This window comes from Paralichthys olivaceus, chromosome 19 (assembly GCF_024713975.1).
Source record: "Paralichthys olivaceus isolate ysfri-2021 chromosome 19, ASM2471397v2, whole genome shotgun sequence".
Lineage (NCBI taxonomy): Eukaryota > Metazoa > Chordata > Actinopteri > Pleuronectiformes > Paralichthyidae > Paralichthys > Paralichthys olivaceus.
In genome coordinates, this window is record NC_091111.1 from 1,773,245 (window position 1) to 1,795,597 (window position 22,353).

At 40.1% G+C, this 22,353-nt stretch overlaps 1 protein-coding gene and 1 non-coding gene across 2 annotated transcripts in view; both read right to left on the reverse strand.

Annotated features, from left to right (window-relative positions):
* The window catches only part of lama4 (laminin, alpha 4), a 29,897-nt gene extending 27,084 nt beyond the window's left edge, over positions 1-2,813 (reverse strand). The window contains exon 1 of the mRNA XM_069515085.1: positions 2,465-2,813. Within this exon, the coding sequence (XP_069371186.1) occupies positions 2,465-2,572 (108 nt within the window). The 5' untranslated portion in view covers positions 2,573-2,813. The remainder of the gene's footprint in view (positions 1-2,464) is intronic.
* Positions 2,814-10,652: 7,839 nt separating this feature from the next.
* trnas-aga (transfer RNA serine (anticodon AGA)) lies at positions 10,653-10,734 on the reverse strand. The gene has a single exon. It is a non-coding gene; the product is annotated as a tRNA-Ser (tRNA).
* Between the last annotated feature and the right edge of the window lie 11,619 nt (positions 10,735-22,353).

Genomic DNA, 22,353 nt, shown 5'->3' on the forward strand with positions numbered 1-22,353 from the left:
TAGTAATTATTGACTTATTTTAGAAAGATATAGGAGAAAAAATGCAATTCAATTCAATTGTATGTGTATAGCACCAAATCATAATATACAAAATCTAATGCCATGTCAAACATTGTTGCTTCACTCTGAATGTTTAGATTAGTTTACCATTGCATGTTACACATAAGACATACATACCTTATAAGATTCTAATATGCTGATATTAACACATTTTAAACACATAGTAAGATAGGTACCTTATGTTATATTATTGAAGCCACAGTGTTTAAGAGATGAAGCTATGAATGGGGGGAAGTTTTTAAGTGTCTGATATTTTCAGAGATGACTAAGGCCATGGATCTTTATTATCCATCATTTTGCCTTTAAAGTTAGTGTACTAAATGATCCACGTACATCTTATTAAATTGTTGATATTGCTGTCTTTTAAAGGAATCACACTGTTGTCTCTCCGCACATCATCATCAGCCAATATTGCCAACTTACTCATATGATGAAAGAAAATATGTGTGATTCCCCATATTTGTGTCTTTTATTTTAACATTTTCTGATCATTCGAAATGGTGGACCTTCCTCTTAATTTATGGAATTTTAATTGATGTCAGCATCCTTTTGCCAAACATGAGCACACTCAGTAATGTGAAGTATTTCTGTGGCCCTTTCACTCACTGTAGTGGAGAACAAAGATGACATTCAACATGTTATCAAGTCTCTCAGAGTTTTCATGTGATGCTGGCTCTTTCACTGATTCAGTCTCTGTTCTGCATCTGGGTGTACAATATTTCCTGCTTGTAGACCTTTGGGCTCTATCTCCGTGATACAGAGCTGAACAAATGGAGCTTTGATCGACCAGATGACTGATTAACACGTTCTCTGGTTATGTAGCTTCAAAACTGTGCAGCCATAAAGCTTTTCTGGATTGTCTGGAGTTGGGGCTCTAAAATTTTGTTTTTTAAGATAACTTCTTCTGTAATTTGTCCTGTGCTTGTGTCCTGTATTATATTTTATACATCTGCCTGAACTCTTTACAGAGTTTTCCAAGTGTAGGAGAAGTAGGTGGATTAAGTGTGAGGCTTGAAGGTCTCATTTCCGCTTAGTTTCCAAAAGCTGGCTGATGTACTGACATTGAAGAAGGGTTCAGACACTGGATTGAGTCATGCTAACTCCTCGGAAAGCCCTTAGTATGGGACAGATCCTGGGTCATGAGAATCTCATCCCAACTCAATAACTGCTCAGACAGTCTGGCTGCAGGGGTGAGGCCTGCTCTCAGGGGACCGTCCACACAGAAAGCTCAGATATTAAGATATAAACATGTGCATCGGAAAATTATTGCACTGTTTTAAAACTGCCAAGTACCGGGATTGGATCCCTCTTAGACATTTTTGATCTACAGCCCTTTTCCTGAAAAACATTTTTGTACAGATTACTTGAGAGAAAAATCCCTTACAGATTTTGGCTTTTCTCTGCATTTCCATGGGCCAAGATGCACACAGATGCAAAACCTCAAAAGCATCCACAACAACCACATAATGACAGTCACAGCATTGAAGAACATTTGAAGATGTCAGGCCACATATAAACTACAACTTTATCCCTTTATTTCCAGCGACAGGCAGCTTTCACATGTATAACATACAATAATTTATAGACAAGTGGTTTTAAAACAAGGTTTGAACTCTGGGGGGTTGCAAGACTTGGGGTTGTGAATCGTGTTCATGCAGTGGCTTTTGTCTTCAACATAATGTCCAGTACATGTATGCATCACTTCCTGTTTGTTCAAATTCTTTGTGAATGGGGATGCAATAACAATCATTTAAGTAAAGCTGAATTAGAAGCAACAATTACAGCACCATGGGGAGGTAAATACAGTATGCAAAATATGCTCTATGGCTCTTTGGCCATAAATGCTTGAAAAGACAGGTTTGATTTGATGGAAATCTTCCAAGTTATAACTTAAAATCTGAAAAAGATCTAATAAGTTTAACATTATAAAGTGAAAATTGTCAAGAGATTTAACGGATAGACCTCTCAACTATTTGAGCCATACTAAATCAAGGGAACATTGGCCTGTGCACCAACTGTTCTGTTTTGTTTCTCATGCCCTCGATGTCTATTGTGCCCTCTCTCAGTCTCTCTTTCTCTCTGGGGTGTTGCTCAACATTTGGCAGCTGGTTTCCATTAAGAAACTGTCAGGGAGGGGCATGACAGTGGTGCAGACAGTAAACTCAGAGCCCATCTAAGCTTCAGCCTTGGGGCACCTCTGATAACAGAAACACACACGGAGAAACATTGGGGAGTTCACTGAGATGATCACTCCCAAATCACCCATCATCATCAACACTTTTCACACAATCATTCGTGTGCATGATCATCAGCCCCATTACATTCTGTATTTGTACACACTAAATATAGCCGTACTAGCATGCAGCGTGTCCCAGCCGAAAAGAGAAAACCAAATCCGTCTTACTTTCAGCAGTGACTGTTGCTGTTCCCCCAACCTTGCGGCAGAAGCTGGATAGGCAATCACTGAGAGGATGCAAAGAAGGCAAAGGCAGGACAGAGATTTAGCAGCCATATTTGTGTGTTTGCCCAGTGGACCACTGATCCCCCTTTCTTGTCTCTGTCAGCGTGTCCTGGCTGTGGGAAAACCTCTGGGCAGCTCCTCTTGCTCGGCTGCACCCTTTGGCTTCACTTTTCTGCGGCTCCGACCTCCAGATGCGGCACTGCGCTTAGTCCCAGCCTGAGCTGAGTCCTGTAAAACAAACTTGTGTGGACTTCCTCTCTTTCACTCCCTCCCTCCCTGCCCTGATTCCTCTCCCCCAGCGAACTTGCCTCTCCCCTGAGCCTGAGCCTAAATCACAAACAGATGGGAAGGCTTGGAACTGAGGGAAAGAGGCGAGAGCGGGAGAGAAAAGAGAGAAAGAATGACAGAGAGTCAATTGAGCAACAGAGGGCTTCTGTCTCTGGCAGACAGTGCACACATCCAAATGGCACCCAGACCACCACCCCCCTCCCCTGCCCACCCCACCCCCCTTGACTGGCAAAGTCAGATTGAGTGTTAGGTCCTCGTCTCCATTTGCAGGTCTGTGGTACCCTTTCACCTTGGGCCCCCCCCCCCCAACACACACACACACACTCTGCTCGGCCATGGTGGGCAGTGGGTTTAAAGCTTCAGCACTCTCTCACTCTGTGCTCCACAGGCAGAGAAGAAACAGCTGCTATCCCGGCACAGCTCCTCCTCACAGCCTCAGACATGGGCTTTTGTTTGTTTTCCAAGGTCAGACCATCAAAAGCCGCTACATTTATGGCCATTATGTGAGACGCTTAAAAGGAAGAGCCTGACTGTCACACTTCCAGCACAGACGAAGTATTGTCAGAGTCTAACAGTAGTTTCTTAACATATGAATTGCTGGACACGGTGAAGGCTGATTGAAAGTTGTTGAAACCCATGACCCTGTGCAGACATCTCACACTTTTCTTTACTCCACAAAGATCACATTGTGAGCTGCTGCTCCAAATACATCCAAGTTATGTTGTCCCAGCCCATGGGACCATGTGGAAGTTATATGTCTCAAGTGACTAATAAACAGGTTGTCACATTCCAGTTCTTTTGGCATCTATGGCAGAGATGTCAGCCACACAAGAGCAAAACAAGACTTCAGGCTGTATTTATTATTTCAAACATTCGAAACTGAAATTAAATGCCAATCTTAAATTTGTGTGTAGATGAATATCAAATATAATGTTACTGCAGCTATGTTTTCCGGTTAAAAAAGGATAAACACAGTTGAGAATATTTGTAGGAAGCGCATGTAAGTTTCAAGCCCCTGAGAAAAGCCGCTGGGGAAAGCATTTCTCATGTTATCTGAGAGGTGGTGTTGATACAGCAACAGAGTAACTGTCAATTTCCCTGGTATGCTTCTGGGAGCAGGTCATAGCCTTATATATCCTCTAGGACAGAGGTCACTAATAGGCAGCTCTGGACCCAGATGCCATCTTCTCTAGATCTATAACCAATACATCATGGAGAATTGTCAAATTTTGACTGAGCGTTTCTATTTGAACAGCTATTTTGGTCTTAAAAGCACTAGCAGCCCAGGAAACTCACCAACCATTTGCATGCTTTGTAAACCATCTCATGTGCTACCACTCAGCTATTTAATTCTGTGGAATTTGATGAGCACTCTGACCAGAATTGGAGAGACAAAAGGAGAGTGAATAGACAGTGAGAAGTGAGTCAGAGAAGAGCAAGAAAAGTAACTTCACATGGCGTGCTCTATAAAAGAAAACATTGAAAACAGAGTTTGTAATCAAGACTGGCCGTCACTGACTATGTTCCTAGATCATTGCAAATGTAAAAAGCATCAATGTGAAATAACACAACACCACTCCAGCCCAGATTCAAAAGGAAGGAAAGGGAAACATCATTTTCACTTTTTATTTCTTTTGTTTTATTAGAAGTATTTTTTTAAGATCCACATTAAAAAAAACCTTTATTTTACAACTACATAACATGCACATATCTTTTATTAATTATTCATAATCCCTTCACTTCAATGTGAAAACAGACAATAAATACTGTTAAAATACTATTGCATTATACTTTCTTTAAATATAAATAAAAAATATTTCATCAGTAAAAACATTCCATTGGAAAGTGGCAGGTAGATCACCCTACTTGCTATATCGTTAGCCTCTTGGAGTCTGTCTATTGGTCAGTGGATACAGTGAGCATATGCTAATCATTGTAAGGTAACTTTACTCGCTGTTGATATAAGATGAGATTTTCAGTTAATTAAAACGGCATATAGGAATATCAAGTACTGATTAAAAAGTGCAAAACAAAGACGATATGAATACCTAGAAAGTTTGAATAGCATTAAATGACACAGACATATTTCATACTACTGAGCGTGCCCCTTTAGGGATTGCTAAAACCACTTATCAATATCCATCCTAAGAATAAGAAAGCCTTTATTGTGATTGAACAGGGTGTACAAGAAAATTATATTTTCCTGTATCCCACCAAATATTACCATCTCTAATTTTGCCTGCATACTGTTCCCCATCTATCACCTGCTTATGAAAAGACTGTGCTACTATAACAGTTAAATTGCTGTCCTTAACAAGTAACTGCAGACTTAAATTCTACACCTCTGAGAGCAATTTCAGCCTTTCTAAAACACCTTCAGGCAATGTAACTCGCAATAGGACCGCATTTACCACCAATATGCAGATGTTAGGCTTTGCTGACCCACAATCTGTTTACTTCACCAGCTCACTGAGAGGGAGAGGACGTTTTCCTTCTCCATGTTTGGCCCGCTGCACATTGTTATTCTCAGCACAGGCACAGTGAAAACAACAGGATTCACTCATTGACCAGGGCCGTATTCAGCGGGACGAGGTTTCACAACAGCAGCATGGTCTTCTCAACTTGTCTACAAAGGGATGAGATTTGTCTTGGGTGGTCTTCTTTGCAAACCCATTCAGTTAAAACCATTCATGTGATCTAGGGCCACTGCTGAAACTGGCAGCTGAGTGATACAGCAGGCTTGGCACAGTGCAACACCGCAATCTGAGCCAAAAACAACAGGTAGCGATCCAACTGCAGTGAGGAAGAGTGAATATCACAAGATCTGACAAAAGTGGAGCACAACAAAACTTTATCTCAACCACAGTTACAGACACTTTTAATATTTATTCGCTTTAGTTTGCCTGACAATATTCATATTATCATCAGGATAATTTCAGTACAATAAAGGTTGGGTCTTGTATTTTTAGTCCTGGTCATTATTCCTTTAATGGAATTATTTGCCATAGCACTTACATAGCTCCTAAGATTTGGGTCCAGAAACATGAGATGCGATCTAATAAGGTTTTAAACAACTCCCATGGTCACCCAGACTTATGTGGAAGACAATAAACAGAAGTTAAATATAACATTATTATCAATATAAATAATCCATCACATTTTGCTGATCAAAATCTTGGGAAATATCTTTTCAATTACAGTAGGTCTTTATCCAAATGGTAGAAATAATCCCATTTATTTATGCTCTCTTTAAAAAAACAACTCCAAACTTATGAGGGCTGTAGTTCAGGGGAGAGAGGCCTACCCTGAGTGGGCCCTGGAGGTCAGAAAGTCTAGGAGTTCAGCCCTCTCCCCTTGGTCTGCAGTGTCTCCTTACACTCTCCACACATACCAGAGAAAACTATAACCTCTATCACAACAAACACCTCCTCACTTTAATGCTACACAGTTGCTGGCAGGGCTAAAAGCTCCCTGGGAACAGTGAAAGTACAACTTTGAAAAGACAAATGAATGTTAACTTTTGACATTAGATATGAGTTGATATTATATATGTGTAAAGTTATAATTATCATGTGTAGGAATGGAATCATTTGCATTAACATAACTTCTTCAGAAATGTAGTTCACATACCTCAATAAATCAATCAATTAAATCTTATTTGGATAGCCTTTATTCACAAATCACCATTTGTCTCATATTGTCTCAATTGTGAAACTGAAAAAAAATGTTAACACAGGAAAGAAAACATGGAAACCTCAGTGAGAGGGTCCCTCTTCTGGGATGGACAAAAGTGCAATATATGTCATGTGTAGCAACAGTATGTGCAACATTGATGACAAAAGAAAGTGTCTAACAAAAACTGAGAGGTGTTTCAATGTTTTAAGAAAAAGACTGACAGAGATGAATGGAGCAGTAATGACAGTTGTAATAAAAGAGGTATTGCCAATTATGGTGTATGTATGTGAGCAAGCATATTGTAGATCTATGCAATTAAGTTGAAATCACAATCCACAATCAGTTGTCACTACCATTCACAATCCTGATCCACGATTACGATCAGTATCCTGATCCACCATCACGATCAAAAATGCAATGGTCAATCAGATGCGCTATCAATTTCATAACATTCTGACATTGGTATTGCCCTAATTTTGAGAAGTTAGTAGTTTGAGTTTAAGATAGAAGTTCAAAACCTGCCCGCTTTCACACCTCTCCACACCAAGTCACTGTGGTTGTCCACTTGTTTGTTTCTGAAAATGCTAAATATTGTCGAACGCACACCACCAGTGAATTCCACAACTAAAAAAAGGAGCTTCAGATGCAGTTGGTCTATATGGAGAGCACGTACAGGAGTTTGAAGCTCACTTACACCATGGCATGTTTAGATAGCACAGACTCTGCACTGAATTGATGCTGCAGACCTCATTGATAGTCAACATACTTCCAACCAAGCTACATTTCACTTAAATGGAGCGACATCTGCGAGCTAGTTCCGGCAGCCAACTGGAGCTGTGCTGCTCCCATCATCTGACATACACCATGTGACATACCTCACTCTCCACAATCATCTATAATACACACCCACCTTATTAGGCAGCCTATTTAAACAGAGAAATGTTCCCATCACTCCTTTTTCTTCCCCTTGCTGCTGGGTCAGTATCGCTACCAGTTGCTTCAGCCCCTCCGCCCCCCCAGCATCCACCTGTAGGCTCCAACTAGGGGGTTACAAGTATTTTCTCATCACTCCCATCATACATAGTAATCATAACAGGGGGAGTGATTAAGTCAGAGCCTAGATGCCAAACACTAACCTGTTCTACTGCTGCAATGGACATTTGAACGTGAGTTGTCTGACTGAACTATGCTAATTCCTAAGGGAAGACAAGAAATATCTCCGGATTATGTCCTGCCTCTTTCTGCTGCCCCACCAATCAGCTGAATCCTCTGCAAGACTTGTTGCTGTTGTGAACGCATCAGAGTGATTCATCATACTTTGTGAAATAGGTGTGGTATGAGAGGGCCCTGCAATGGGACACCAGTTTTTCATAATTGCTAAATAATAACAATAAAATAATAATTATTATTATTTTTGCTTTGGTACTATTACAACCACATCACTACGTTACATTTTCTGTCAAAGCTTTGTGAGTTGTCTCTTCAGGGGAAGTGCAACACACTCTCAGCAGGGAGTGTTGATTCAAAACAGATGGAAGGAGGAGGGTGTGTGTGTGTGTGTGTGTGAGAGAGAGAAAGATTTAAAAAATGTAGAGCAGAGGCCTGACTTGGGACGTGGGAAAATAAAATGATTCAATCTCCACTCGCACAAGCTGTCTCAGCCAAGAACTGAAACTACCCAACAGATTACAGTGCTACAAATCACACGTGTGAATGTTGGCAGCTCTTGTGCGATGCTGTGCATTTCCCTGAAGGTAGGAAAAGTTCATCATCTGGTCTGAGTCTTGGCTCCTCCCAAGACAACTGATGGAAAAACGAGAAGTTCGGGCCAAGAAATAACTGAGAAGGTGATTCCTCAGCTGCTTGGACTTCACAACGGAACAGATCAGATCAAATGGAACTAAAATATAATATTTAAATAGAATTTCAACGAGTTAGTGAGTGCCTGGCCCACTGGCAAATATTATTATAGGATACAGAATACTTTGTTTTGTCAAGTTAAATGAGTATGCCAAGTTTAAAAGCACTGGCATCTACAATATCAATGTATCACTGTAATATTGTATGTTGTAAAGTTCCTTGCCGCAGTTAATTCCTCTTTGTACCATTAAAAACATACTTCTCATAACATGCTGAAAATTAGAGAGACAGCAAAAAATGATGCGCTTTTACTCAATTTATATTAATTATTATTAACTACAACTAGATATTAGTAATCATGAATCTTAAAGGATATTATTTAATACTAGTTATTATTAAAACTTGGATGCCTTTGCTAAACTCTATCTTACAGTACAACATATATTCTATTATCTATTGCTGCTCATGTTCTGTTTATGCCAATAATAAAGTGAGTGTAAGTGAATGGAGACTTGTACTATGAGAGAAACAGGGAGGACAGAGAATCAGAGGAAACCTGGTGTCTCTCTGTCAAAAATCAATAGGATTTGGTCACAGAAGTGTCTGACTCACCAACACCGCACACAAGAGAGCGGCCCTCTCCAGAGGACTGTCAGGCTGCTCACCTATAATCCCAGGCAGCCTTACAACCTGTCTGACAGACTAATCCCTCTGTTAAACAACCGGAACGTTCACCCAGTGGCTCAGTGGCTGAAGAGACTGACTGGAAGAAGAGTCTTATTACCCGACCACAGGACTCTATTTCACTATGAGAGAAAGATGATAACATGTTGCTTGTGCTGATGCATCTACCCCCAAAATAAGGGTGCCAGAGATTTGCAACCATCAGTGAGAGAAATTCTTCTTCGACAGGGCTTATACACAATTCACATTGAAAACACATCAAAACCACATGGTGCTGACATGATAAGGACTATTTACGAACAAATATAAAAGATACATACATGTAAACAGGTTGGCGTGCTGTGCCTATATCTGTTTGTTCAGGAATGAATGATTAGATGTGGAGTTTGAGGAGAACTGATTATCTTTCTGCCCTGAATGGTTCTATGTGTATTTTTTGTGTTTTTGTTTGACGGTGAGGGAGTTCTACCAATACTCAATTCTACTAATATTCAAGTTGAGGATGGATTTTGATGTGTGAGCAGTAAACTACAGTTAAAATGCCTTTGCTGACATTAAAGGTCCTCAGCTTCCCAACAGGTGGAGGCGCTGTTGTGCTTTTTTGTACACATACTCTGTGGTGTGGCTGGAACAGAGGTGATGTTTTTTTTCTCTACTCCCACAGCACAACTCCTTGGTTTTTGTTATATTGAGCTGCAGTGAGTTTTCTCAAACTGTCCAGGTTGTCCACTGTTTGTGATGGAGCATGGTTGTCAGTCAGGTGAGCCAACAGGGCCAGGGCTACAGGAGATGTTGTTATTGTAGACAGAGAAGAGAATGGGGACTGAAACACAACCACAGCACTGGGGAGCCCTGTGTTTAAAACCAAGAACCCTGTTGTGTGTGTAGTATTAAAACTGTAAATAGACCTGCTGTAATGGATGCTGTTGATAATCTTTAATAATCACCTAAGTGTACAGATAAATGTACAGATAAAGAAAGTCAGAAGGCTGAAGGCTCCGAAGTAAATGAACCTTTATTTGACTTTTGAAAGTATCGGTCAGTTTTGTATGCATTGGCTAGCATAATTTTTCATTGGGCAGGTTAGGAGAGTTGTCTGGCAAAAATTACAAACTGCAATAATAAAGAGGTGGGGGGGGGGGGCAGTTGTTACCTGCAACACTAATTGCCTTATTCATCTTTCAGTCTCTGTGAACACATCCATACTAGGAATAAAAGTTGAAATTATTGGGAATTGAACCAGAGTCAAGTACTTGAAAGGCAGCTATGCTCACCACAATACCACCATCGCCACATAAGTGCTACAAATTGGTCTCTGCTAGAATCAGAGAAATGTGGGAAAAGGTGAAAGAGAAAGCCAACAGAACAGAATCCAAAAAGGGGAAAGAAGAGAAGAGACAGTTTAACTCAAACAGAGAATTGAATGTGTACACATCTCTACCTAAACTCTGAGTAGAAGCAGTGAGAATTTGCTATAACAAAGGTACAGTGCTCAGTGAGTCTTTGAAACAACAGAATTAGCATTTCACCATCTCTGCTAAGGTGTTGCAGTTGTATTGTCTCTGTTGTGGGGCTGTTTGGTTTCTAAACACTGAAAGAAACATGGACGTTAAAAGCAGCCTCTCGTTGTTGGCAGGATTTGAACCTGCGCGGGGAAACCCCAATGGATTTCTAGTCCATCGCCTTAACCACTCGGCCACAACAACCTTAAAAACATGATCTACAATGTGAATCGCATCTCCTCAATGTTAGAGAAACATATCTGCTAATCAAGTCACACAAGTGCAAAAATCTGGGTTCAACATCATCTCATCTCTACAATGGCCAAAATAATAAAAACTGCAATGAAACAAGGCACCTTCACAGTTTTCATGGACCTAGAATAAGGGCTACATCCAGTGTCAAAGTCCCAAACCTCCTCAATCCTCCAAGTTTTTAAGTCTGAACAATAAATACAATTAAATTTGTTTACTGAGTGTGAAGAAACAAATTAAAAGTTGTCAACACATACAATTAAGCAGCTTGATGAGTTTACAACTGGCTCCCAGTCAGAGAGAATCAGCTTGAAATGATTTCAGTGTGTCATCAAATCCTTAATTAACAATTAACCTAAGAAGTCTCTGATGAGCATCTAATGAGCATTTCAACCTCACCAAATGGACAGTCTCACACACACACCACACAGACACACAGGCCTACATGCTGCTGCTCAGACAACATGTGCACAGGAAAACAAAGCACTAAATCAGACCCAGTTGGGATAAACAATCCGATTTGCCATCATCGGCCGACGTCCCCCCCCACCCCCAGAACTGTCATTGCCTCACTAGCAAGCTGGTATTCTGCCTCCCTCCCATTTGTGTGGAGGTGCACCTCAAGCAGCAGACACTCTAGAGGGCAGTGTTGCCCTCAGATTGAAGCGGAAGAAGCAGCTGCAGCGTGAACCCAGGGCTCTCTGGCGCAAAGGAAGGAGGCTTTCTTCCTCTTTTGTATCCCAGTTGCTGCACAATAGGACCCCTGCCAGTCCCTCTCTAAAATACTGTGTTGCACAAAATAATTCATAAATCTGCAAATCCAGCCAGTTGAGTTTATTCAAACTAGGAATTATAAATATTGTGTTTTCTGAGATTTGATTGGTGAGGATCCTTTTTCTCTGCAGTGCCTCTTTTTGTTAAGGCATCAAAATTGATAACCTGACCTGCAGCAGACTATGCTACGTGTATAGACTGCAAAATAAAGACACAACAAATGTGCTCTTCCACACTTCACATGGACTTTAAAGGACTGTCGAAGTCCACTGTGGACCCCCGATATCTGTAGTGTGTGTCACATAATGCAGCTAAATGAGTAAAAGGAATAATGTGGACTCTGGAGGATGGTAAAGTTTATTGTTCCTCTTCAAGGACCTTGAAGGGTTTTGAATACCAGAAGTGATGGGTGTGAATCGTGGGAGGACTCTTCTCAAAAATTGTAGAGGTGTATTATCGACTTTGTAGCATCTGCTTACTAACAGTAGCATTTACTATTAGTGAATTCATGTCAACATTCTTTGGAAAAGGATCCTTAAGTGCTGCCATGGCTATCTATCTATCTATTTATCTACAGATTGATTGATTGATCTATCCATCCATCAAAATACATACCAACCAACCTATCCTGAATATCATTATCCTGGAGGACTGTAAATGTGTATTTTAGATTTTAGAGCCCTCCAAATGTATGGTATATTCTGTCTTCCTCTGTATAATACAACTGTGAAAGATAACAGTATGTCATATTCTTGGGGAAGTTCAAATGTTGAATCCTGTGATGCTTTCAAGTTGTAAAGGTGTATATATGATAAATTTGGGATCTTTAACTGCTGCCAAGAAGAGATTTCTAAATGTTTATTCAGGATGCATAAGAATTATTAAAGAATACATCAGATTCTTTGGAATACGGATGTTAAATTTGGATTATGTAATCAGCATGACAGTTAAGGCCTATGGAGATACACTGAAAAACTAGATTTGTAGTCTTGGTAGATTTTTGACACCCTTACATTTACCTACTATAAATCCCTGGATAAATGCAAAGGTAATGATAAGATGGTAAGATGTATGCTGCCAAAGGACAGGTGATACACAGGGGGCACTGAATTGCCATGAGTGCATACACTATATCTGCATTCTATTCGTTGAACACAGATAGATGAGAGTGGGGGTGTAAGAGCATTTGATTGGGCATGGCTATCCTCATGTGATTAAGCTGTAATGTTCAATCAGTCTCATATGTCAAATATCGTGCCTGTCTCTCCACATTCCCTGAGCTGTAAATCAACCTCCACCAGGTCACTGACCCCACACTAAAGACAAATGTCCATCTCGAATATCAGAGTGAGAGCTTTTACCTTGTGGTAAACTCTGACTCATTGTATGAACATGACCAGAGCTCCCAGCGGTAATGAAAGTGCATGTGTTCTGTACCCTTGGATGCACATCTAATGACAAATAGATCCCTCAATGTCAGCCCTGTCTAATCTGTATTCTAATACTTTCCAAGGTGAGTGGGGAGAGGGCATGGTTGACTTGAAAACAAGTGCTATGAAATATTGTGATTTTTAAGTATTCACTTCATTTTAAGCATCAGTCTTGCTAAACGTGTTGAAGACCATAGGTGCAAAAAACAACAAACAGCCAAAAGCACCATGGGTATAACAGTGTGCCGTATAAACCCACTACAAGTTGACTGCAGTGTATGTGTGTGTTTCTTGCCTTTGACATGTGAGAAGAGATTTAACATGTTCCCTGGTGCAACCCCACTATTGTGACTGCTGGGGTCATAGGTTGAAATCAGAAATGGGGATCACACAACTACTTTCATCGTGCTCCATTTCCCTGTGACCTATTAAGTGCATTGAAGTCAGTTCCCTTCAACTTACTGTGATGGGCTGCCTTGGTGCTTGATTCTCAGCTAATCAGCTTAGGTGGTTTTGAACAGAGTAGCACAAATCATACTATATAATGTGATTCATCAGAGGTGGGACACCATTCTTCCCCTGTCCAAATTGAAAATACATACACCTTTACCTTATTTTCACTTGACACATCTCTGTATTAGACATATGTAATAAACACCAGTCTCTGTTGACATTTCAATGATTAATGACCTTTATCAGTTTGAGGAAGTTGGACAAAGGCCTCAATAGCACAACTGTCCAACACTGAGCCAAACAAGCTTAAGAGCTCTGATAATGTAAGTTGGTCATTACTAATAATACAGTTCCTCCAAAATACTTCCTTGTCAAGGTTCCCCATTACTTATTGTTTGAAAAACAAAATACAGTACAACCAGAGGAGTGGCCAGAGGCGAAGGACATGGAAGTTCATTTTTCACTTTTATTAGTATATAATAAAATAAATAAATTGTAATTTTAGTTTTTTAGTTACAGACAGTTACAACACCTGAATCAAACTAGGATGGCACTCAGTAAGGCTCATTCCATGCATTATTCCCAAGGAAACTGATGAAAATGTCAAAAAATCCCCTCGTAATGTTAAAGAAAGGTAAAAAAAAGAGTTCTTGCATCCACCCTTTTGTCCCGATCAGTCCAAACATACGTTTCTTTGCCCATGTTCTGTTCTTCCACCAAATTTCATGGAAATCCGTTGATTCGTTTTTTTTGCACAATCCACCTGACAAACAAAACAACTAAAACAAACATATGACGAAACCCCCTTTAAAGAAGTAATAAGGCTATGGGTGACATTACTGTGGCATTAACCATCACAACAAGGAGTCCTGCTCCATCCATTCATGAGCTCTGAGGCACCATAACAAGGCTATTTTTTTAAGTTTGCTCGTATAAACTGGATACTTGTATGGCTCCTAGGAGGAGTTCTTGAGTTATTATCCTCAAGTGTGCTAGAGAGCTAAGGAGAGCAATGGTGGTAATTGTCCCAGATTCAATGCCACATCCTCGCTGTCCATATTTGAATAGTGATCACCCCAACAAGGGGACAGCAAAGACTAGCTTCTCAAAGAAATGAGCCCAAGAGTGCTGTTGCTCCAAAGAGTGGGAAGCAACAACTGTGTTTAGTCAGGGCCCCTGTAGGAAAGATGATGGTGCAGCTGGACCTGAGCTTTATAAACTGCACTCTTGTGTGACAGGGAAAAATACAGAGATGTGCTCTAAAAACAAGTCTTGACCTTTAAGAAAACACACAAAGTACAGTATGAATCCCGCTCAGTTACTCTTTGAAGAACCCATTTTCCAAACACCAATATGATTGATTGAACTTTTCTAGTCATGATGACCACACAAGGCTTTACAGTGCAGTTTCTGCATCTCTGTGCAGCACATCACAGCACAGCTGTCAGGGGTATTTTGGGGTTTTCTATATATCTTGCCCAAGGACACTTTGACATGCGGGATGGGGGAGATGGGGATCGAACAGCTGGTCTTATGGTTAGTGTACGATCCACTCTTACACCTGAGCCTCTGCCACATCACCAACAAACAACATATTGGAACATATTTTCCTTTACCCACTTAAGGGCATGTACACAACTGCAGCTGAAACTAAGAGGTCTGTCTGTGTGGACAGTAACAACTTTATGAAAGATAGTGAGCACTAGGTAAATAATGCTGCATACAGCTATACAGTGCAGCATTGGAGCAACACACAAAGTTAGAGATCGCTTAGGTTATGAGAAGTGTTAACTTTTTTGGGGTTTATTATGAATCTATGGCTGGACAAATTAGAATATGGTGGGCCTCCACAGTCTAGAGAGTTAATGGGAAACACCGGTTTGACATGAGGTATATGCGCTCTCAAAGCACCCTTCTAGTTGTTTGTGTTCTGATGCTGATTTCCAAAAATGTAAATCCTTTCAGTATGTTCAGACAAGCGTCGATTGCACAAATTTGTTCATTTGTTATTGTAATTAACCCGGACATCCATTGTACTTACAGTAGGGATGAAGCGATTACCAATTACATGGTATACAGTGGTAAGTTTCCACTAACAATTCAATTAACCATGACAATTTAGTTTTTACTGGTTAGCATCAACCAAAGTCAGCAAGTCTCCAAGATGAAGGCAGTTGTGTTGTAAAAGCATGCTGGAAACATTGACATAAAATTTTAACAATACCGCAATAATCATGATAACCAGTGATATAGGCTTAATCATGAAAATTAAATGTAGTTTTGAAGGTTTAAAACTTTCAAAAATTGAATGAATTAAATTTGACTAAAATAAATATCCATTTAGATCAAAAGACTGAGACTAAAACTAAATGGAAGTTACATTCCATAATGTACACTTCAACTAACACTGCCATCCAGAGCATGTAGCTCTAAACTGCACAATGAGATACTGTAAAGGGTGTGAGTAAATCCACCCCTGAGCAAAATCCTCAGAACATTCAAGAAATAAACAGAATTACTTTGAAAGTATCATGTGCTTATAAGGATTCTTGCCAGGAAACCTTCTGCTCCCCCTGGCCTCTCCTGTGTTGTGTCCTTCAACACAAATGGCAGTTGGTGCTGCAGCCCCAGCACAGCAGAGTACAGAGTGTTAATGCCACTATCCAACATGAATAATGGGAACCCTGTGCAGTCGCCCAGCTGCTCTGGTCAGGCCCCAGTGCAGAAAAAGTCCCAACAGCATGGCCGCCTCACACTCTGCTCTGATAACACACTATGCCATCATTGACACAGGAACACAGCCAATCACAACTGACCACAGCATGTAGCCATATATCAGACCCTTGCCCATCTGCTTTCTGGCCTACCTGACTTTGGAAGTCATGCAGACAATGCATGTAAGGTAAAGGATGAGGCCAGTGGCTTTAATGGATGACCTCTGAGTGAACAGTGGAACCTTGCTCAGACTTATCTGACATTTATTCAGAATAATAATTATATTATTTATTGAAATTATAAGCTTCATGTCCACTAAAATAACATGACATATCATAACAACATTCATACCCTAACCAAAGTGGTTGAGTTGCTTTACTTGAATGTACTACACCGAGTTATGAAACAGACTCATTTTAATATTGCTGCCTCTTTATGACCCACAGCAACAAGAGACAATCAGGGGAACATGGGCTTTTTCTATAAACTATTCTCTATGTCTGTGTTTGGGTTGGTTACCGACACAACAACTTTATGGCAGGGATGGGGCAGTGTATGAACAGAAATAAAACAAAGCTATAATGTTGTCATATTACCACCATCATACAGCCACAAAAGTCATCCCTATGCATCCTGCAAACAGCTGTCTTTTTTCACTCCTTCCAAAACAAACGGGTATGCTGGGCAGACCAAGCTTATTATGATAGGAAACAGTGGAAACACTACCGCTTTTGTCCACAGAGGCACCAAAATCAATGAAAATGATAGGGGCTTTGAAGAAGGAAAATAGTTAGGGCCCATTTTCTACGAAACTATATCTCAACATTCAATACATCCACAACACTCATTGGAAATAGCACTCACAGGTAAAGCATTGACTTTTTGGCAGTCACACCTCCCCTAGTGGTCAACACCAAAGCCCCCAGGGTCATGTGCTCAGCCACATCTTGTTCATTGATGCAGGAGAACAGTTTTTAACAGAGGAACATGAGTATCCTAGCTGGAAACATCGCAAACTGGCTGTCAAGGTTCTGCTGTGACTCCAGGTTTTATGTTTGTCCTTTGTGTTCCCACATGTTCCCATTTCTTCATTCTCTGTCTGTCTTTACCTCTCTCCCCCGCCATACCCTGGGCGTGACGATGACTCCTCCCTCCACCTGGTCCATAGAGTACACCTGATCCTCATTCACCCTCATCAACTAATAGTGTTCCACTTCTTCATTGCCAGATCATTCTGTCTACCAATGTGATAACTTCAGTTCGGGCTGCAAGCGCTAAGTCAGTTTGTACTTTTTGTGATTCGTCTACCTGTTTTTTTAACTCAAGTTTACTTGTGTCTTGTAGTTTACTTGTTGCCTGTCTTCCTGTTCACTCATCAGCCTGCACTTCAGACCTCCAAGGACACCATCTCCATAACTCAGCACGGAGTCATCGCCACAATACCCCTGGCAACTCCTTTCCTTAGTCATTCTAGCATTGCTTTCGACTGTCTGCTTTTGGGTCCAACCGCAAAAATAATAACACTGGTATTGGATGTACATGGCCCAGTACATGATGTATGTAGTCGATAAAAGCACTCAGAACATCATCTGTATTTATTCACTGAGCATCAGTGATGTTTATGAGGTGACATGCCTGCAATCCCCCTCCCCAGATACAGCCTGTTTGCTCTGCTTCCATCCGACAATAGAAGTACCTGCTTGCCAACACACTTCAGGGCAGTTTTCCCTCAGGTTGTAACATTTCTGAATTTAACTTCCACACTCAACCACCCAAAGTGTTTTATTTTTATGACTTGATTATCGATTCACTCATTTTATAACACTAAGTTTATGAGATTCATTAAGAGACTACATCTGTAACTCATTTTTTTTTCTTCCCAGTAAATTTGGGGTACTTACGGTTTAGTTTGGTTTCATTGCCTGATTTACCTTCTTTATACAACTGTTGTCATCATGATAGATCCCAGCAGTTCGTATGTAAAATGCTGTTGTTACTGATGTAGCAATGGTAAAATGCGCAAATAAATTATATTCAAACAAAGTTAATAGCCTTAACCAATGTCTACAGTGAAAAAAAAAAACCTTTATTCAAAGCCAATTTACTGTATTATTAATTCTGGGACATAGTAATGAAATATGCAGCATATATAATCATCTCAGTCTGATAAATCACAACTGTAACATTTAAATAGTTTTTAATTCTAATTTCATAAGAAGCTTAATGGTGGTATGTTGTTCTTTAAACCTTGGTTCCTCATTGCATTTCTGTCAGAAGTAGGCTGCTACCTACTTCTTTTCTTTTAAATGTCATTAAAATTCAGATGTATTATGACTGCATAATCAAACTATATAAATTAAATTTATATATAAAAACCTGACATGAAGCTTGACCAACCTACTGTGACAAAAGTGCCACGAGCTGCTCTGTCTAGCTGTCTATGTGTGAACGGCACCAAGTGACAGAAACTGTTGTCACTCTATTACTCTAGGGTGATTGCAGCATGGTTCATAGACTGCCCATCAACGAGCTGTCAAAAACCATTTTCTTTTGTTAGAGAAAATAAAGAAATGTTGTCCATCATGCTCTGGGCCGAGGAATGTAATGGAAACCTGTATATGTGCCCTCTGAGTCAGAGATTGTTTCATGTTACAATTTATTGAAGCCTGTGGGGAAAATGGCTCATATAAAGTATTAAGCGTTTTTTCATCAAGAGACAATGTCTCGAGCAACAGAAATAATTTCATTGCTAAATATTCGCTGACCTATACAACTTTTTCCTGCCAGCTCAGGTTTATGCCCCCAGGTGAATAATTGTATTATCAAGAGCAGGGTCCATTGTTGATAAGATGGAGGGTTCTTAAGATGTGCGAGCCAGAGATTTCTTGAATTATTAGACAGATGAAATGCTCTTAATAATCTCCATTTTATTTCCCCTTACCATATTGTGAATAATACATGTGTATTATAATATTAACAATGATGCTTCTTTCATAGGCAGCACTTGGGAGCACACCGAATTATTCCTTACCATTAGTGAGCCTTGAGGATCCCTGGATGTTGTGTGCTGAGCTTTTTTATCTATACCTTGATGCAGAGTGAATTTGCAGAACTTAAAAAAACGTAGATTTTATGGTCAATGTTTTTTCATAAAATGAAATTGAATTTGCTTTATTACTTTTCACATGTGTGGCTTATCTTTACATTTGAATTATCTACTTAACTGGTCTTATTTTTTCATACATTGCATGTTATGGCTATTTCAGACGTCTGTTTAGCAAGCAACACAATGTTCAGATTGAGGTTCACAACTTTTGTAAATATAAGCTCTGTAAGCTTGATATAAAGGCTTGCAGCAACAAAACGTTGTAGACAAAGTGATAAAGTGAAGTGATTATATGAATGTTGTTGACATGATGGAGATAGGCACCGGAAACATCTGCGAATATCTGTGTCAGTCTGATATGGTGGAATAAAAATGATCAAACTAGTGATATATATATTTTATCTCTAAAGTAGATATATAGAAAATATATATAGAAATCATCTTTTGTTCTTTTTTTAAATTGTGAAAAGATGACAGAGCACACAACCTAACGTTAGCCTAGTAATAAGTAAAAGCTATTCTCTTACCTTTACTCATTCAAAATGTGGTATTTCAGTCCCAGTCCATTTCCGTTCTTTACCCGAGATTGGATGAAAGGGTGAAGGTCAAACTTGTCGATAGGTGGCCGATTCAAGACCACGAACACCAATTCAGTGAGGCTTTGTAATACACAATTCATTAAAACTGCAGTATTTGTGAGTGAAATAATGGTTGTGTTTTAGCGACCTACAGATGTATGATTTTACTCCTCCCATGGGAGCTCAGGCTCATCCTGGGTGCTCAGCTCCAAGTGGCTTTCATGTAACTCGACAATCACTTTTTTATATTCAGGTTTTGTTGGCCTTGTAAATTAGAAGTCTAGTGTGTAGGGTGTGCAGGGATCAGAAATTGAATACAATATTAAAATTATGAAGTTAGGAATCCTTGTTTTTGTCAACTAAGAGCTAGCCCTTTATAGCTGCACATGGAGCAGGTCCTCTTCCACAGGGTCCACAATGTTGCACCACCATGTTTCTACAGTAGCCCTGAAAAGACAAACCAAACACTAGCTCTAGAGAGGGCCTCCCAAATTTGTATTACCCGAAGGACACCTTAGGTTCGCATGTCAGAGTGTGCTGTGGCTTCAGTGTAGTTCCTGGAGGTTGGGTGACACAGCTTGATATTGTGTCATGCGTTTGCAAAGTACATGAAGGTGTTAAATGTCACATCTTTCTGATGCGTGCACTCTGTTGCTAGTTGGTGATGCTATGATTATGATGAATTTTATGGTGAAAATTAACGCCAAGCCACAGACAAGCCCTCTCACAAAGAGTAACATTTTTTTATCATCAAGGTGTTTAGATCACATCGATCAAATATGAAGTTGATCTCATCCTCTAGGAGTTTGTTTAAGTACCATGTGTGTAAATTTCTAAAAATTACAACGTCCTGTTGGGTTTGAAATATGGGTCCAACAGACTTTCAACAGGGTTCTCGCAGCAAGGAAATAAGGAACTAAAAGGAGACACCTATGTGTTCCATAAAACCTTTCAGTAATGATAGCTGGTTAAAATGTTTAGTTTCCTTTTAGAGACTGATAAATGCACGGTGCTACACAGTATTGCAGTTTTCTGCTCTACACTGAGCATATTTTTAGAGAAAGAGATTTTTAGATTAACTGTAACTAAATTGGAGATGAAAACATATTTATTACTCAAAAACCATGCAGAGCTTCTGCCACTGTTTTCCATTCACTCTCCATACATGTTGATATGTGTATCAAATATTTGGTTACAAGTATATTCAGGGTAGCATGGTGGTGTGGTGGTTTGCACTGTTGCCTCACAGGTGGCTTCCTCCCACAGTCCAAACACATCCAGATGGGTAGTTGTTTGTCTCTGTATGTTGGCTCTGCGATACGCTGGGGACCTGTCCAGGGTGTGGCCTGACTCTCACCCGATGTCAGCTGGGACGATCGGCTCCAGCTCCCCCAGGGGCCCCTTAAAAAGAGCAGTATACTATAAGTAGTTGGATGGATAATTAGTATATGCACCTTTATTTCAATATTTTAGACTGCTCTTATGCAGACAGCCGAACAGTTACAGAGAATATCCTCACAATACTGAACATTAGCAGCCTGTTCTGTAGCACCATCAATATGTTGTGTGGGGACACAGGGACCTTTTTTCTCCTGAAATGTTAAACCAGTATAGAAATATTTCAACAACTTTCTCAAAACTGTTTCATTTGCCTTGCCTTCAACCCTCAAAGACATGAGCAATTACCCAACATCTCAGCTAATCTTTCATATGAAAACAATATTTTTACAGTAAAAGCACTTACCCTGTCCAAGTGAATAAAGCTCACCGACACAATATTGTGACAAGAAATTGTAGCAGTACAGTTTTTGAGGTTTACAGGAATTCATGACAGCTTAAGGTTGTGCCCAGTATTTCACATTTTTGATAGTTTTATTAGCTACTAACACTGTGTTTATACCACAAATCATTTTCTTCTTTTGGCTGGGGTCCCCACAGTGGATTTCTGTCCCACATTTGATTTGGCATGCCCTTCTTGACACAAACCAGAATGCCCAAACTTGTGCAGGGTTTGAAGAGCAAGCAGTTCTTGCAGAACAAACTGAAACTGCAAAATTGCAAAACAATAATACTAATAATTTCAAACAAATTCAATTCAATTCAATTTTATTTATATAGCGCCAATTCATAATTTACATTATCTCAAGGCACTTTACATTTAAAAGTCAAGACCTTAAAACAATATTAACATAGAGAAACCCAACAGTTCCCACAATGAGCAAGCACAGGCGACTGTGGAGAGGAAAAACTCCCTCATTAACAGGGAGAAACCTCTGGCAGAACCAGGCTCAATGTGGACGGTCATCTGCCTCGACCGGTTGGGGTGAGGAAAGAAAAGTAAGGGGGGAGGAAAGGAGAGATGGGTGGAAAGCGGGGGAGAGAAGAGAGAGATGAGGTGGAGAGAGAGAGACCGGGAAAAAGTGAAGAAGTGCTCAGTGCATGATGGGAGTTCCCCCAGCAGTCTAAACCTATAGCAGCACAACTAAGGGATGGTTCAGGACTCACCTGATCCAGA